The sequence below is a fragment of the Schistocerca nitens genome, chromosome 8, assembly GCF_023898315.1.
Source record: "Schistocerca nitens isolate TAMUIC-IGC-003100 chromosome 8, iqSchNite1.1, whole genome shotgun sequence".
NCBI lineage: Eukaryota > Metazoa > Arthropoda > Insecta > Orthoptera > Acrididae > Schistocerca > Schistocerca nitens.
Window position 1 is genome coordinate 526,246,516 of NC_064621.1, and position 19,445 is coordinate 526,265,960.

The 19,445-nt window shown below is 44.0% G+C and overlaps 1 protein-coding gene across 1 annotated transcript in view; it reads left to right on the forward strand.

Annotated features, from left to right (window-relative positions):
* Positions 1–19,445, forward strand: part of LOC126199652 (head-specific guanylate cyclase-like) — a 332,527-nt gene that overhangs the window by 296,357 nt on the left and 16,725 nt on the right. Inside the window, exon 7 of the mRNA XM_049936580.1 lies at positions 12,593–12,747. Within this exon, the coding sequence (XP_049792537.1) occupies positions 12,593–12,747 (155 nt within the window). The remainder of the gene's footprint in view (positions 1–12,592; positions 12,748–19,445) is intronic.

Consider the following 19,445-nt stretch of genomic DNA (forward strand, 5'->3'; position numbering starts at 1 on the left):
AGACGCGTGTTCATTGAAGAATAGTTCCCAAGACTGCGACTTTAAAGAGGTTCTGGATGGCATTTTAGTCAATAACTTAGTACCTATCGGGAAGATTATTAGTACTGTTACTGATGGTGTACCTTCCACGACAGGTAACAAATAAGGTTTTGTACGTCTTTTAAATGTTAACATACCTTATGTCGATTTCTTACGTGTCCACTGTATTAGAGAGCCTTTAGCTTCAAATTATTTTCAGTTTCCACATGATATGGATTTAATGCTAATCCGCTCAAACGCCAAAACACTCCTACAGCTCAAATCATTCACAGAAGGATCGAACAATGATCAACTTCTTAATGTAGTACACTGATCAGCCAGAACTTTATGACCACCGACCTACTACCGATATAAATCCGTCCAGGCGATAGCAGAGTCACCTGGCGAGGAATGTTTGCTAGTCAGACACACACACTATGCGTGTAATGTCAGTGAGCGTGCTGTCCGTATGTAGAACGGGGATTGTGGTGGCCAGGAGGCTCTTCACGAGCTTTTCGGAAACTGAAAGGCTTGTCGGGTGTTCGAAGAGTGTTGTGGTGAGTGTCTTCAACTCGTGGCGAAACCAAGGCGAAACCACATTCAGATGTCTTGGGGATGGGCAGCCACCCCTCACTACAGATGTCGGACGTCGTAGGCTGGGCAGACTGGTAAAACAGGACAGGCTGAGAACTTTGGTGGAACTAACATCAAACTTTAGCGCTGGGCAGAGTACAAGTCTTCTGAAAACACAGTCCAACGAAGAGACCTAACGATGGGCCTCCGCAGCCGACGACCCATGCATATGCTAATGTTAACAGCACGACATCGGCAACTACGGCTGAAAAAGGGCACGTGACCATCGGCATCGGACATTGATGGAGTAGCAGTACGTTGCGTGTTCTGATAAATCCCGATACCTTCATCATACCGATATGGGGGGGGGAGGCGAATCCGTGGTCTTCCAGCAAAACAACTCCATTATGGTCCGGGGAACATTCGTGGGTCCAGTGGAGTTCGGGCAAGGCATCATGACAGCCAAGAAGAATGGTACATTGGTTGGTGGTCATTTACACCCCTCCACGACGATCATGTTTCCCGAAGGTAACGGCATTTTTCAACAAAAATGTCACAAGGCCAGGAGTATGATGGAGTTGTTCGAGGAACACAAGGCGAGTTCCAATTGATGTGCTGCCCACCCCACCGCCCCACGCGACTCGCCAGATATGAACCCGATCGAACACGTCTGGGGTGTAAAATTGAAACAAATGAGCCCTCGGTCACAATTATTTTTAGTCTTACTGACCAGGTTTCAACACTTCTAAGAGTGCCTTCATCAGAATTAAAACAATTAAAATGGCCTGTAACATAGTTATAGATAGTTAAATATAAAGATTTAAATTCTGATGAAGGCACTCTTAGAAGTGTTGAAACCTGGTCAATAAGACTAAAAGTAATTGTGACCGAGGGCTCATTTGTTTCAATTTTAATTTAGAAACGGTCACTGAACCAAGCAGCCATGTCTAAAACTTTGCGTCTGGGATGTGACTGAACGTGGTGTCAAGGCTCATTTTGCACTATGGGACTCAACTGCTGAGGTGATCAGTCCCCTAGAACTTAGAACCACTTAAACCTAACTAACCTAAGGACATCACACACATACATGCCCGAGGCAGGATTCGAACCTGCGACCGTAGCAGTTCCGCGGTTCCTGACTGAAGCGCCTAGAACCGCACGTCCACCGCGGCCGGCTGGGTAGGTGGTGGTAATGTTCTTTCTGATCAGTGTATCTTGGTATTGTCTAGTGAAATGGTGATTAGTAGGCAATATTCTACTCAGTTTTTGCAATTTCCTGGATCAGATCAAACAGTCTCTCCAAGAAAAAGAAAAAAAGCCATTCAAACTTCATGACACACAGTGGTTGTTAGATATGGCTTTTAGTGCAGCTCCGGTTATAAAGATCATAAACGCCAAACGTGTCATTGTAAGTGAGTGGAAAACTTATTTCTGATTTAACGCAGCGTGTATTTAGTTCTCATAACAAAGTAAAACTGTTTCGGAAGGACCTTGAAAAAAATTACTGAAGATCATGTGTATAGGGAAGAACGGAATGGACAGTGTCTTGAAAGGAGGACATAAGATGAACATCAATAAAAGCAAAACGATGGTAATGGAATGTAGTCGAGTTAAATCGGTTGATGCTGAGGGTATTAGATTAGGAAATAAGACGCTTAAAGTAGTAAATGAATTTTGCTATTCGGGTAGCAAAATAACTCATGATGGTCGAAGTAGAGAGGATATAAAATGTAGACTGGCAATGGCAAGGAAAGTGTTTCTGAAGAAGAGAAATTTGTTAACATCGAATATAGATTTAAGAGTCAGGAAGTCGTTTCTGAGAGTATCTGTACAGAGTGTAGCCATGTATGGAAGTGAACCGTGGACGATAAATAGTTTGGACAAGAAGAGAATAGAAGCTTTCGAAATGTGGTGCTACAGAAGAATGCTGAAGATTAGATGGGTAGATCACATAACTAATGAGGAAGTACTGAATAGGATTGGGGAGAAGAGAAGTTTGTGGCACAACTTGACCAGAAGAAGGGATCGGATGGTAGTACATATTCTGAGGCATCAAGGGATCACCAATTTAGTATTGGAGGGCAGCGTGGAGGTTAAAAACCGTAGAGGGAGACCAAGAGATTTATACACTAAACACATTATAAGGATGTAGGTTGCAGTAGGTACTGGGAGATGAAGAAGCTTGCACAGGATAGAGTAGCACGGAGAGCTACGTCAAACCAGTCTCTGGACTGAAGATCACAACAACAACAACAACATTTATTTAAAAGTGTGAAGACATAATCAGCCTTCTGTGGTATTACGACATTTAACTCTTCATTTTCATTCCTGGACGGCTTTTCCGTTTCGCCGCCAATTATAAGGGACTCACAGGGTGTAGAGTTGTCACAACTGAAACTAGAAGAGTATGAATGACAAAACGTACTGGAATAAATGGATTTTCAACTACTCATTTTTGGAAGAAGGTTCTCGACGAAAGATATCGACGAAACAAAGTATGTCAAGAGACTGAGCGCAACTTTTGGGACCGCTAACATGTCTCAACACTCCAGACCATTAAATTAGAAATATCGATGTAAAGAAACTGGTGAAACTTTAAGTGAACTTGTGGGAACTATTCTCGCCCAAAATTTCAAATCTCACAAAAAAATGAACACTCGGACAAGCACACCGAAAAAGTAACTTCTGATTTGTTACTGTGCAACGAAATATTGTTGAATGATGTTACTTTTAAAATTTTTAAAAATGTTCCTTCACTAATGAAATAAAGTGTTTCTTCACTAATGTCAGTTATTAGTCTCTGAATCACACGGCTCACTTCGAATCATTTTCAATTATACCTTGCAATAAAGTCAGATAAAATATGTGCAACTGAAATGCGTGTGCTTCAACATAATTACAAACGCGTGGCGCTATATCAGTTACGTGTGGCAGGAAATTGTCATTTCTATTTGAGATACTTAACTCGAATGTCAAGTCGCTGAAGACAATTGTCCCTCCAATAACATAGTGTTGAACTGTATTACTGGTATGGCTGTATTCCAAATGAAAGCACGTACTCCATTTAATGACTTTTAAATCATTTTTGATAAATTTCGACAAAACGTTTACATATGTCTGCTGACATGTTCCCCTGTGCTCTCATGTGACCTAAACTTGCGCTTGCACTCTTGTGAAATGATTTCTTGGACACATCGGTCTAGATATAGGTAAACTTTTAAGAATCAGAACCAGTTCTTCTATTATTGACAATAATATTTTAGCTTGGTTATAATTACGAAAACTGGTTCCAGAGTTACTGGAACGCACCATGGCGTAGTTAATAAAATGTATACAAAGATTCCTGATCATAATTAAGTAATTTACAATCTTTAAACTTCACATTTCTATCGTAAGTGTTTTTGAGGATCACAGATTACCAGATTTTAATCAAAAATACAATGATATGTGAAACTTAAGGACGAAAGTAAGTTTGACATGATGTGCCGCTGCAAAGTAAATTACTGGCCATTAATATTGCTACACCAAAAAGAAATGGAGATGATAAACGGGTATTCATTGGACAAATACATTATACTAGAACTGACATGTGATTACATTTTCTTGCAAGTTGGATGCATAGATCCTGAGAAATCAATACCCAGAACAACCACCTCTGGTCGTAATAACGGCCTTGATACGCCTGGGCATTGAGTCAAACAGAGCTTGGATGGCATGTACAAGTACAGCTACCCATGCAGCTTCAACACGGCACCACAGTTCGTCAAGAGTAGTGACTGGCGTATTGTGAAAAGCCAGTTGCTCGGCTACCATTGACCAGACGTTTTCAATTGGTGAGAGATCTGGAGAATGTGCTGGCCAGGACAGCAGTCGAACATTTTCTGTATCCAGAAAGGCCCGTGCAGGACCTGCAACATGCGGTCGTGCATTATTCTGCTGAAATGTAGGGTTTCGCAGGGATCGAATGAAGGGTAGAGCCACGGGTCGTAACACATCTGAAATGTAACGTCCACTTTTCAAAGTGCCGTCAATGCGAACAAGAGGTGACCGAGACGTGTAACCAATGGCACTCCATACCATCACGCCGGGTGATACGCCAGTATGGCGATGACGAATATACGCTTCCAATGTGCGTTCACCGCGATGTCGCCAAACACGGATGCGACCATCATGATGCTGTAAACAGAACGTGGATTCATCCGAAAAAATGACGTTTTGCCATTCGTGCACCCAGGTTCGTCGCTGAGCACACCATCGCAGGCACTCCTGTCTGTGATGCAGCGTCAAGGGTAACCGCAGCCATGGTCTCCGAGCTGATAGTCCATGCTGCTGCAAACGTCGTCGAACTGTTAGTGCAGATGGTTGTTGTCTCGCAAACGTCCCCATTTGTTGACTCAGGGATCGAGACGTGGCTGCACGATCCGTTACAGCCATGCGGATAAGATGCCTGTCATCTCGACTGCTAGTGATACGAGGCCGTTGGGATCCAGCTTGGCGTTCTGTATTACCCTCCTGAACCCACCGATTCTATATTCTGCTAACAGTCATTGGATCTCGACCAACGCGAGCAGCAATGTCGGGATACGATAAACCGCAGTCGCGATAGGCTACACTCCGACCTTCATCAAAGTCGGAAACGTGATGATACGCATTTCCCCTCCTTACGAGAGGCATCACAACAACGTTTCACCAGGCAACGCCGTCAACTGCTGTTTGTGTATGAGAAATCGGTTGGAAACTTTCCTCATGTCAGCACGTTGTAGGTGTCGCCACCGGCGCCAACCTTGTGTGAATGCTCTGAAAAGCTAATCATTTGCATATCACAGCATCTTCTTCCTGTCGGTTAAATTTCGCGTTTGTAGCACGTTATCTTCGTGGTGTAGCAATTTTAATGGCCAGTACTGTAAAAAGAACTTCTGTAGGGCAGAACAAAAGGTAACTGAGAGAAATACACAATGAGACGAACACCGAGCGAGGTGGTGCAATGGTTAGCACACTGGACTCACTTTCGGGAAGGTGATGGTTCAAACCCGCGGCTGACCATCCTGCTTTAGGTTTTCCGTGATTTCCCTAAATCGCTTCAGAAAAATGCCGGGATGGTACCTTTGAAAGGGCACGGTCGAGTTCCTTCCCCATTCTTCCCTAATCCGAGCTTATGCTCCGCGTCTAATGACCTCTTTCTCTATGGGACGTTAGGCACTAATCTCTCCTCTTGAGACAAACAGAAACAGCACTTTAATGCAAAGACAATAATTGCACTGACGTCACTGCGATTTATGATGTTCCCCTATACATTACAAAAGGCGGTAGATGGTTCTTAATAGGCTGCGTGATCACCACAAAAGGCAGTGCAGGTTCTGCAGTTTGCTGTCATGCCGGACACAAGGTTGGTGAGTTCTCGTGTTATGACGTTGCATTGCCTCCCCAGTGCGGTTGACACATGCCGGATGGTTGGTGATGCATTAGTCCGGCAACGGGGTACTTCTGCTTCTAAAAAATGAGGTGGAGGATTTTATTTTTTTATCTTGTGTATATAGTTGAGAGTGTGTTGAATCCAAGTTTTCGACCTCCAAAACCCTCGGGACAATTTTTGTAACAAAAAAAAAAAAGAAACGCACTTTTTTCAGGTTTTCGCCTATTACTCGGGAACTATGCATGCTACTGAAATTGTTACTCTTACCAAAATGAAAGAGCATTACATTTTGCGTCGAATGACCTACTTAAATATCGAAATCGACGCAGCGTTTTGGCCGTAATCAGTTGTCAAAGTTCTTTCATTTTTACAAACTCCAACGCCAGTAACTCAAAAACGACCAGTCGAAATGAAAAATGTCGATTTATCAAAGATATTTAGCACGCAATTTCATGTTAAAAATCATATAATTTTCAGTTTTATGCACTATTAAGCGTTCATACGCCTGAAAGGCAAAGTAATTCCATTTTGTTTTTCTCTTTTGTCAAAGTTATTCAATGAAATTAAATTTCCAGTGGGAAGGCTGATCTATAATGAACACATATGTGTTCTCTATGTATATCGTTTTGTCTTCATTTATGTGTATTTTCATTCATTTTTATCAGTGCGTTCATTGGTAAGAGTGGGTCGCTAAAATGAAAACCAAGTACGTACTAAAAGACAATAAAATTTGCACAAATGCACAAATAAAAGGGTACGACAACATTTACAAAGTAATTTAAATAACAGAGATTAACATCTTATCAAATTGCAATTCCATCGAGGTCGTTTGGAAGATTGCAGCAGGTCCCGCTCCAGCAGTCCGTCTTCAGGATCCCTTACGGCACCTTCACCAAATTTCTCGTCCTGGAATATATCTTCTATCTCTTCCTCACTCTTGTCGAGCCCAATTTCTGTGGTGTTCTCGCAAGATAGCCACAACGGTGTTCGCACGTCGAAGAACAATTCAGTCTAAATTTGCGACATCCACATGCTGCTGTGCATCCTGTTTTGCGTGCGTAGGAGACCATATTCAGTAGGGTGTGTGGCGTCGCATCTTTCGTCATCGTCACGGAAAACAAGACTGATAAGTTTTTCTTCCAGCCTCACTGGCGTGAATCGGTTTTCTTCCCCAGCCAAAATTGCACTTAATGGTAGGATCGCAATGAGTGCCACCTTGCTGCGTCCGATGTCCGTGTTTGAAAGATTTTCTCGGGGCAGACTTTACAAAAAACTAGTACTTGAGTTTGTCCAAAGCCGCGCAGTTGCAATTCTCATACAAAAATGGAATGATCGAATGGCATTGTTGGTCGGGAGGCCCCATTCGGAGGAGTTCGGCCGACGTGTTGCAAGTCCTTTTTAGGTGACGCCACATCGGCGACTTGCGAGTCACTGATGATGAAATGATGATGGACACACAACACCCAGTCCCCTGCTGGGAATGGCGCCCTGCGTGGAAGGTGGTAACGCTACCACTACGCTACGGAGGCGGACATTCTCATACAGTACTAACATCAGCTGTTCTTCTGCCTGTGCTACTAAGTCTTGAGAGACTGAGGGCTTAACAATTTCAGCAGCACTCTGGCTGGTTATGCTAGGATGCTAACGTCTCATATAGGGAAGCTTCCATTATGGAGCTGCGGCTCCAGTTGTACTAAGAGTGTCGACAATAAGTCTTGATCCGAATCTTGTGTACATGAATATACCGAGCCCAGGCAGTAGTGAAGATAGAAATGACCTTGGCTTTACTGCATAATTCACTATGTGTGACAAAGATGATGATGATGATGATGATGATTTTTGGTTTGTGGGGCGCTCAACTGCGCGGTTATCAGCGCCCGTATAAATTCCCAACCTTTGCTCAGTCCAATCTCGCCATTTTCATGAATGATGATGAAATAATGAGGATAACACAAACACCCAGTCATCTCGAAGCAGGTGAAAATCCCTGACCCCGCCGGGACGTGTGACAAAGAACACACTTTTCCCATTTAGCTAGAGTTCATTGTTTGTTTTTAAAAATTAACGACTCAAAGAAATGAAGCAACGATTCAGGGATCACTGATTGACCGTCTGGTAAGAAATCATCAGTTGGGGATACTCGATGTATCATAGACCTGTGCACGGATGTCCACACGAAGTATATCTGGCCGGCCGAAGTGGCCGTGCGGTTAAAGGCGCTGCAGTCTGGAACCGCGAGACCGCTACGGTCGCAGGTTCGAATCCTGCCTCGGGCATGGATGTTTGTGGTGTCCTTAGGTTAGTTAGGTTTAACTAGTTCTAAGTTCTAGGGGACTAATGACCTCGGCAGTTGAGTCCCATAGTGCTCAGAGCCATTTGAACCATTTTTGAAGTATATCTGGAGCAGCGCGTACAATTCTCAGATACTCTTCTCAAGGATCTGATAGCTTGCTGTGATGGAAACTATCAGATACTATCTCGTGGCCTGCAGTTTTGAGACACTATTGTGCTTTTTGAATGTCTGCCAACAATCATTATTTCTTCGTCATACTTCCGTAAAAGTCGGGTTTTTATGGTCTTTACACCTGTTCCCAGCCATTCGTGATTTAGTCCTTTAACTCCTGCAAAGTAAACTGACAGCCTTCGATTGTTCGATGCAGGAAGAAATCTTTTCCATTGCTTCATCCATCTGTGTGGATCCAGGACTTCCTTCTTTTTCTCCACCCCTGATTGGCAGGTCAAAATCCCTTTGACAAAACCTACGACATTTAGCATTTGTAGCACAAATGTCCTCATCACGGATACGTTACAACAATTCGCGAGCCCAGTCATCACCTCGCCTTTCAACAGCCCCAATCACAGTATCTGTTAATTCAAGTTCCACCATTTTACGAACAATATTTTGCTTTGCACAGGGAAGTCTGCTAAGTTTCTCCCAATTAGCACCAATTTCCTCACCACAATGAAAGCAGGGTTTATTAAAATCAAGTACCTTCTTATATGATCGAAGGTTCGACGTTGACAGTGCAGGGTTTGCCAAAGACGAGCTAATCCTTATTGTGTTACTGTACTTTTTCTGACAAGTACTGTGCATATCACTTACAAAAAAAAATGGAATCACTTGGGCTTTCAAGTGTGTGAATGCTTAATAATGCCTAAAACTGAAAAAAAACTAGCTGCTTATTTAACATGAAATTTCTTGCTCTACAACTTTGACGACTTAACATTCGTCATTTGGAGTAGCCATCTTTAAGTTACAGGCGTTGGAGCCGACTTTTTAGCTAAGCTGGTAAAAATAAACTGTGACAACTGTTTGCGGGCAAACGGCTGCACCGGTTTTGACATCAAAGTAGGTCATTCGACGCAAAATTTAACGCTCTTCCATTTTGGTAAGGGTGATAATTTCAATGGGACGCATAGTTTTCGAGTAATGGGTGAAAACTTTAAAAAAGTGTCTAAATCTCTTGGTTTTTTGGCCACAAAAATTTGTCCCTAGGGTTCTGGAAGTCGAAAACTTGGATTCAACACATTCTCAACTATATACACAAGATAAAAAAATAAAATCTTCTACTTCATTTTTTGCAAACAAAGGGCCTTTTTTGTGACGCTGTTACTCTACTACATGTGGAAAACGTCTCCCCATCGTATCCCACACCTGCTCGATGGAATTTAAGTCAGGGGAACGGAGAGGCCAGTCCATTCGCCGAATATCCTCTAGTTCCAACAGTGTTCCACCTCCGCTGTTCACTACGGTCACACATTGTCATCCATGAAAATGATGTCAAGGCCGAATGCACCCCTGAAAAAAAGCACCTGGGGAAGGAGTCTCACAATAAAGTTGACCAGTGAGTGCACCGTGTTCAAAGATTTGGAAATCAGCAGGCTCACGTAGCATTATGCTTCCCCACTCCATAACTCCTGGACCACAAAATCGATCATGTTTGACAATGTTCCTGGGAGCATTGCGTGTCTCCACTTCTCGCCATGTGAGGGTAGGTACAGAATCACTACTCAGACTGATCCTGCTCTCATCCGAGAAGAGCACGCGCCCCTCCTCCTCGTTGATCCAGTCCCTACGCTCTATGGACCATCCCAAACGTTGCTGCCGATATGCGCGTGACAACGTAACACAAGATACTGGCAAAGCGTCCGCAGCTCGTGGTCGTGCGGTAGCGTTCTCGCTTCCCGCGCCCGCGTTCCCGGGTTCGATTCCCGGCGGGGTCAGGGATTTTCGCTGCCTCGTGATGACTGGGTGTTGTGTTATGTCCTTAGGTTAGTTAGGTTTAAGTAATTTCTAAGTTCTAGGGGACTGATGACCATAGATGTTAAGTCCCATAGTGCTCAGAGCCATTTGAACCATCTGAACTGGCAGAGCGGCCATCCCCACGCAGTCGCCGTGCCACTGAGGAGCGTGTCGTTGCGTGCCTTGCACCCCTGTGAAAAATAATTACAATTTTACCCTCTGTTTGACGTGAGTCCCTTCTTGCCTGTTGTACGATGTAACGATGATCTGCTGCTGTAGTTCACCATGATCGAACATCTCCTCTCCTTTCAGCAGCAGTGCTTGTGGTTCTAAACGCTCCCCACGCATGTGAAACAATGCAATGGGACCACACTGGTCACACTTCGTCCTTCTTCCAGCTTCCCAATGATTCTTCCCGTGTGAGGTCATCCAAATGTGTCCGTGGTATGGTGTAATGAAGAACGCCACCACAGTGCACCATAGCTGCTGGCTGATTGACACACACACACACACACACACACACACACACACACGCGCGCACATGCATATTCACTGTCTTTTCCTCTTCCTTTAAGTGCCCCATGCATTTGACACAGCAGTTAGGCTGATCTCGCGTCATATAATGTCCACCTTTCTGTACACGACGTGGAGACCTCTGGTAATACGCTACCGCGCTTTCATTCATTTCCACCTAGTAGTTAACATGCTATCTTACTTTACTTATCTCTTCCTTAAGTTTTGCAAACATTTTACTAAAGTTCCACTAAGTTTCGGGTGTGCAGCGGCAAGAATTCTCCTTCTTCTTCTAATACTTCGGCTGTATAACGTTCAGTCATCTTCAGAGTGAGCTGCAAGACTGCCGCTCCAGTGCTCGCTTCGTCCCTTTATGCTGGTGTACCGCGCAACTGCTCATACGGCCACAGATCCAAATGCGCCAGAGACGTTGGTCGGCGGCAGAGACGCTCACAATGCGCGAGTTATATCTATGACTCTGCAGTCGATCTATGTTGGCATGTCGATATATCATTGTGAGCTGCACTGTGACGACGTCTTTGTGAGTATTACAGCAAGTTCCGGATTTCATGATTTATCAAGGTTGAAACCACTATCACTATTAATTAAATTCGTCGTCAAGCGAATCTCAGTTGCCTCCTTCACTATCGAGTCCCAAAAAGATGATGTAGTTGCCAAAATTTCGACGTTGTCATACAACATACTGTGACCAGTGTCAATACAGTGCTCTGCCACTGCCGACCTCCGGTGTTCTGTACATCTTTCTTGGTCAGTATGAGTTTACAAAATTCTATGTGAATGTGACCTTTCTTACATTGGACAGACAACTCTTACTGTCCAAGAAAGATGTACAGAACACCGGAGGTACACACGACTTTTACAACCTAACAAGTCGGCAGTGGCAGAGCGCTGTATTGACACTGGTCACAGTATGTTGTATGACAACGTCGAAATTTTGGCAACTACATCATCTTTTTGGGACACGATAGTGAAGGAGGCAACTGAGATTCTCTTGACGACGAATTTAATTAATAGAGATACTGGTTTCAACCTTGATAAATCATGAAATCCGGAACTTGCTGTAATACTCACAAAGACGTCGTCACAGTGCAGCTCACAATGATATATCGACATGCCAACATAGATCGACTGCAGAGTCATAGATATAACTCGCGCATTGTGAGCGTCTCTGCCGCCGACCAACGTCTCTGGCGCATTTGGATCTGTGGCCGTATGAGCAGTTGCGCGGTACACCAGCATAAAGGGACGAAGCGAGCACTGGAGCGGCAGTCTTGCGGCTCACTCTGAAGATGACTGAACGTTATACAGCCGAAGTATTAGAAGAAGAAGGAGAATTCTTGCGCCGCCAAAACCTGAAGATTCATATTACTAACATTTCTGTCTGAAGTTTACATTGTACAGAGTCATGTTGTGTTCCTACTTGTATTTGAAATTACCAACATACTGGGTATATAACAGTGTTTACATAAAAAATAGACATAGGTTCATAAAATTAATTACTAATGATATTAATTACGCTTCCATATTACATAATGAATCAATAGTTACTCTGAATAATAAATAAAAGTTGCAGGGTAAGTACATACTTACGTAGTCCAAGCTGGATCAGCTTATTTACTAAAAGAGTGCATCACATTGTTTAGGTGTCTTACATTACAAGTTCCACAAGTTGGGGACTCTAAAAGTGTGGTTAGCCGCCACCCCTGCTCTAGAGCCACCACGCCATCACGACCAAGACGTTTGGCAGCGTACCGGTGTCTGGGTAGTTCAGAGACTGTCCACTGAGGTAGCGGCGCTGTGCGCTGTTGCAGATGCGCGTCGGCCTGCACACGGGCGCCGCGTTGGCCGGCGTGGTGGGGCGCGTGATGCCCCGCTACTGCCTGTTCGGCCACCACGTGACCATGGCCAACAAGTTCGAGTCGAGCAGCGAGCCGCTGCGGGTCAACGCCAGCCCCACCACCTACCAGTAAGTCGACCAACCTCACAATCACCACTGTCACCAGTTGCCGCTAGACATCCACTACTGGACCAGGCATGCTTCTAGAGTTTTCCTTGAGTTATGGTCTTCATCTGTACACTTCTGCATTATCCCTGCTTGTTTTGTAATGCATCTTCCACTGGGCTGTCGCATCGGGCACTTTTTTATGTCATGAGATCCAGCAAAGTCCTTCATTGAACCGTACCATCACTTCTCCTGACTACATCTTCCACCCACCTCCAATTTAACCTCTCTCGCAGTTGTGATTATAGACTCCACTACAATGGACTCCTGATCCATTCTTTTCTCAAATGGTTCAAATGGCTCTGAGCACTATGGGACTTAACTTCTGAGGTCATCAGTCCCCTAGAACTTAGAATTACTTAAACCTAACTAATCTAAGGACATCACACACATCCATGCCTGAGGCAGGATTCGAACCTGCGACCGAAGCGGTCGCGCGGCTCCAGACTGTAGCGTTTAGAAACGTTCGGCCTCCCCGGCCGGCATTCTTTTTTCCCACCTCTCTTATTGTTCTAGTTGTGGTCCTCAGTCGTAAAACTGATTTTATGCCATTGTCAACGCCAGTCTGTCGTGTGCAAGCCTCTTCACTTCAGCATAACTACCTATCGAGATGGCGCAGTGATAAGAAACTGGAACGGCATTCAGGAGCAGTTCCGGCCCGGCCATATGCCATATGTATATTTCCGTAGCTACCCAAAATCACTTAAGGGAAGGTTTAGTATCTTTGGCCCGAAAAAAGCATGTTCTTTGAGAATTTTTTTCTCTGGATGTGTTACAGATTTCAATATCAAATTTGGTCAAAATGTTTATTGATATTTCCTCTAAAAACTGAAGTTTTTTCGATTGGAAATGTCGAAGAGCAAAGGCGGAAGTGCCGTCGGAACGAAACAAAATTTCGATGTAGACATCAACGCGCGGTATGTCACAGGTCAGCCGGCTCGTCTGAAATCAAAATTGACTTGACGTTAGCGAAGTATATAAGATTCTTTAGGAGTTGTACCTCTCTTAAGTTATTTGGGCCATAGGAAACAAAATGGCGGCCATTTGAAGAAAAATAGGGATTTTCATCGATTTTTCGACTTCGTCGGCCAAGTAAAAATATTTATAGTTGATGAATCGGAATAAAAGTGGTACAACTCCTAGACAATTTAGTTAGCTTCGTCGGAAACAAAGAATCATGCCAATCAATTCAGTAGATTTGAAGTTACCACACCTCGCGATAAAAGGAAAGTCATTTCGAGAAAAACGCATTTGAAGTTTTGACTACATATAAATGCAATATTATGCAGCTTACGTTCCATCTGCTATTCCGGATCCATAAACTAGTCCTTCCTCTTCCTCACAGAGGGCGTTCTGCTCGATATGGGCCATCCTGCGCTGCTCCAGAGCCGCTCGTACGGCCGGTGACGAGCGGTTTTCGGCCGCTCGAATCCGGTGGTCGTCCGAATGCTTGACGAACTGCGTCGAATAGAGTCCCAGGGTGACGTCCATCATTGTCATGGTCTTCAGAATTGCTGAATACCCTTCGTTGAAGCTGCTCACTGCCAGGAAAGTCGCAATCTCCACAGTCTTGAATGCAAATGCTTGGGGGGCTAAGTTCCAAACATACGCGTTCAAACTTTCATTTGAATTTTGTGTGTTTTCCCCCCGAGCACCGGTACAACAACTCTACATCCGAAAGAAAAAAATTGGCGCTTGAAAAAGGCCGATTTCAGGCAGGTGCATTTTTTTGTTCAACCGCGAATAACAAACATTTGCGTTCCATATTCGGAAAAGCCGTTTCAGGGGTGGATTCTAAACACTTTTATGGATCCAAAAATGCAATTTTTAAAAAATCCGTTTTTTTAAACAAAAGATAGTAAACCTTTCCTTAAAGCAAATATCGGGTTGGTTCCTTTGAAAGAGCATGGGCGACTTTCTTCCCTATTTTTCCCCAATCCGAGCTTGTGTTCCGTCCCTAGCAACGTCGATGTCAGGACGTCAAATCCTAATCTTCCTCCTTGGTCTCTCTCTGCAACTTTTAGACCACACACTTACTTCTTGTAGTTAGTTAGTGCCATAATTTTCTTTTTTGCCCCGTTAAGTTGAACACTTCTTCATTAGTTACCCGATCTACCTATTCAGTCCCCAGCGTCCATCTTAGTGCGAACTTTAAGAAGCAACTATTCTCTTTTTCACTGAACTCTTTACCGTCTACGTTTCACTACTGCACAAAGCTTCAGCCCAGACATGTGCCTTCAGAAAAGGCTTCCTAATACACTATAATACAGAAAAATGTCACATCAAGAAGGAACGACACAAATTAATCACAAACTGATATTGATACAAGTATCGACGGAAAATGCAAAACTGTAAACTTTGGCGGCTGATGAATAAATTTCACCTCTCTGGTGGCAAGGATAGTAAAAAGGGGACATGTGGATACCAGGGCATGGAGTCTTTCCGAATTTCATTCCGTGTTCAGTTGGACAGTAACTATGATTCACAGTCAGGCACGTGAACAGTGCACGCAGATTTCAGCGTTTGAGGGAGGACGTGTAGTTGGACTCAAAGAAACCGGTTGGAGTAATCGGCGAACCACCTGACATTTGAATAGGAGCGGTGCCATTATTCGACAACGTTGGCAAGAATTGGGGAACTATGGCCGAATGCAGCGTCAAGAAGGCAGTGGTCAAGCTAGAGAGACGAGAGAGCACGAGGACCGGACAATCGTCACTCAGTGCCCCAGACCCGTCATTGTCATCGATCCGACGTGCGGCTGGTGCTTGAGTGACCACAAGGACCATTAACAGGCGGCTCAGCTCACAGACAAGGGGCTGAGCTCAAGGTGATCCTTGCGCCGATACCGTTGAACTCTGCACACCAACAAGCCTTTCGCTGAGATGTCGGGCACATTTGGTATGGAATTTCATTGACTGGAGTAGAATTGTCTTCAGTGATGAATCCGTCTTAGAAACAAGCCCCGGTGACCAGCGAAGGCATGTCTGGAGACGTTCCGAGTAGCGGTGGGATACCAATACCTGACTGTCACCCATTACACGGCCCGACAACCAGGAGTAACATTCTGGGGTGCCATTTCGTTTCACAGCAGGACCATTCTGGTCGTTATCCACGGCACCCTTACAGCACAGCTGTACGTGACGATATTCTACGCCGTTTTGTTGCCCTTCATTGCAAGCGATCCTGGACTTACATTCCAACAAAATAATGCCCCTCCTGAACAAAGCGAGAGTTCTATTGCATGTATTCGTGCTTGCCAAACCCTGCCTTGGCCAGAAAGGTCGCCGGATCTCTCCCATGCTGAGAATGTTTAGAGCAATTTGGGCAAGACAACCAAGCATCTCGGGATTTTAACGATCTGACGTAGCAGTTGGATAGAATTTGGCACGACATCCCTCAGGAGGACATCCAACAACTCTGTCAATCGATGCCAAACCAAGCAATTGCTTGCGCAATGGCCAGAGGTGATCCAACGCCTTATTGACTTCCTCAATTTGCGAAGCTTCTCTGTTGAATAAATTATCGCGTTTATCTGAAACTGTAATCATTTGTTTGCCTATACATATACATCACATCTACCGATTTCCGTCCCATTCGGATAATTCCTTCGTGGTGCGAAGTTTTTTTTTTTTTTTTTTTTTGCCTTCATGTTCTTCTTCGTAGAGTGTATTTCCGATGTTGACAAATTTCTCTTTCAGAAATGCTTTCCTTGCTACTGTAAATCTGTATTTTATATCTTTTTTACTTTGTTATCATGAACCATTTTGCTTCCAAAATAACAAAAATCATCTACTACATTTGATGTCTAATTCTGCTAATTTCATTCTACAACACTATGTTTGTTACTCCATTTCAGATACGTTTCTTTGGTTTCAGAACTCTATAGTGACGTGCTTGGTACACTTACGCATGTCAAATGCCTCGTGATTAAATTTATCTCCTTATATATTGAACTGGGAGGGCAAAAATTTGGAAACAACAAAAACAGCTGCAGGAAAACCGCTGGCATTCAAAACAGAATCCAATCGTCTCGGAATGGATAAGTACGTGTCCTGTATGGCTTTCAATGGAAATTACACCATTCTCCCTGCAAAATAATGGCAAGTTCAGATAACGATGGTTGAGATGTACAGCGGTCACGCACCCTTCTCTCCTAAGTAGACCACAAAGGCTCGATAACACTGAGATCTAGTGTCTGTGGTAACCATGAAGATGCGACCATCTTCGTGCTCACAAAACCAGTCCTGGATGATGCGGGCTGTGTGAACAGAGCTTCACCATTGAAGAGCAGACATTGTACAATGGAATGGACCTCATCAGCTAAAATTAAAATGGTCTCATGATCCTTGGCAGTAATGCGACCTAGCAATAGTAGTAGTAGTAGTAGTAGTAGTAGTAGTAGTAGTAGAAGAAGAAGAAGTTTTACTATCCAGTAGACCTCTTTTACAAGGATAATGGACATATTTCGGTATTAAAATTCAAGAACAATAAAAACAAAGTAATTAATACAAACAAACACTTACATGCTTACATGTTTAATAAGAGAAAAATGGGTCAAGTTGTCAGATGTAACATCAACAAAAGCAAAACGAGGATAATGGAATGTAGTCGAGTTAACTCGGGTGATGCTGATGGAATTAGATTAGGGAATGAGACACTTAAATTAGTAAAGCAGTTTTGCTATTTGGGGAGCAAAATAACTGATGATGGTCGAAGTAGACAGGATATAAAATGTAGACTGGGAATGGCAAGCAAAGCGTTTTTGGAGAAGAGAAATTTGTTAACATCGAGTATAGATTTAGGTTCAGGAAATCGTTTCTGAAAGTATTTATATGGAGTGTAGCCATGTATGGAAGTGAAACGTGGACGATAAATAATTTAGACAAGAAGGGAATAGAAGCTTTCGAAATGTGGTGCTACAGAAGAATGCTGAAGATTAGATGGGTAGATCACATAACTAATGAGGAGGTATTGAATAGAATTGGGGAGAAGAGGAGTTTGTGGCACAACTTGACTAGAAGAAGGGATCGGTTGGTAGGACATGTTCTGAGGCATCAAGGGATCACCAATTTAGTATTGGAGGGCAGCCTGGAGGGTAAAAATCGTAGAGGGAGACCAAGAGATGAATACAGTAAGCAGATTCAGAAGGATGTAGGTTGCAGTAGGTACTGGGAGATGAAGAAGCTTGCACAGGATAGAGTAGCAGGGAGAGCTGCATCAAACCAGTCTCAGGACTAAAGATCACAACAACAACAGTCAGATGTTGCCTAATAGTAGGAACCACCCCGGCGTTTTCCTGAAGAAATTTAGGGAAATGACTGAAAACCTAAATCGGGTTGGCTGGATGGAGATGGGAGCCTCCACCCTCCGTAATACAAGGCTGCTCAGTTTAAAAAAGAGCTGTCCCATTTGGTTTATCCCTAGTGTACAATACTATTTTACAAATAGGTTATTTAACAATGTAAAGGGCCAGTGCTGTGCTGTTCATTCACTTCTCACTCCCAGTAATAATAGGGCCCATGGAATATCACGGTATGCCTGCCAAAGTCATCAGTGAACCTCCTGAACGTTTCACTCTTGGAACGTAAACACGGCCAGAAGTTGGAAACAGTGCGGAATAAGATCCATCTGACCAAATAATGTTCTTTACATCTAGCGGTAGTCCAGATTTCGTGGCTTCGGTGCAACGTTTTCCTGCTAGGGGCATTTACATCACTAACGTGTCGTTCTGGAATTCCATATCGCCCTGTAATTCCCAGTTAACGGAGCTCACTTCGTGCTGTTTTGATGCTGAGATGATACATTCAGTTCTGCAGTGACTTTTATAGATGTCGCCATCTTATTTTTCGTCACAATGCTCTTCGATGGTTGTCTGACACTATCACTCACGGCTTCCTCGTTTGGATCCTCTGTGCAGTTGTCATTTCGTTTAGGAACTACCAGACATGCTGTGTACAAGACTTCGAAGAATGCGGCATATTGCATAGAATTAAAATAACTTTTTGGCTGACAGATTGCAGTGGCGGCTGGAAGGGCTGCCGACGTACAACCACCCAAGCTAGACAAGGATGTGCAGGTACGGTACCTGCAAACCAGTCAACACAGCGAGCACATAGCGCTCGAGAAAGAACTACACTGAAGAACCAAAGAAACTGGTACACCTGCCTAATATCGTGTAAGCAACACCACGTGCCATGGACTCGACTAATGTCTGAAGTAGTGCTGGAGGTAGTTGACACCGTAAATCCTGCAGGCCTGTCCATTACTTCGTAAGAGTACGAGGGGGTTGAGATCTCTTCTGAACAGCACGTCGAAAGGCATCCCAGTATGCTCAATAATGTTCATGTTTTCGGAGTTTGGCGGCCAGCAGAAGTGTTTAAACTCAGAAGAGTGTTCCTGGAGCCACTCTCTAGCAATTACGGATGTGTAGTGTGTCGCATTGTCCTGCTGGAATCCCCCAAGCCAGTCGGAATGCACAATGGACATGAACGGATGCAGGTGATCAGACAGGATGCTTACGTACGTGTCACAAAGTCGTATCTAGACGTAACAGGGGTCCCTTATCACTCTAACTGCACACACTCCATACCACTACAGAGCATCCACCAGCTGGAACAGTGCCCTGCTGACATGCGGGGTCCATGGATTCATGAGGTTGTCCT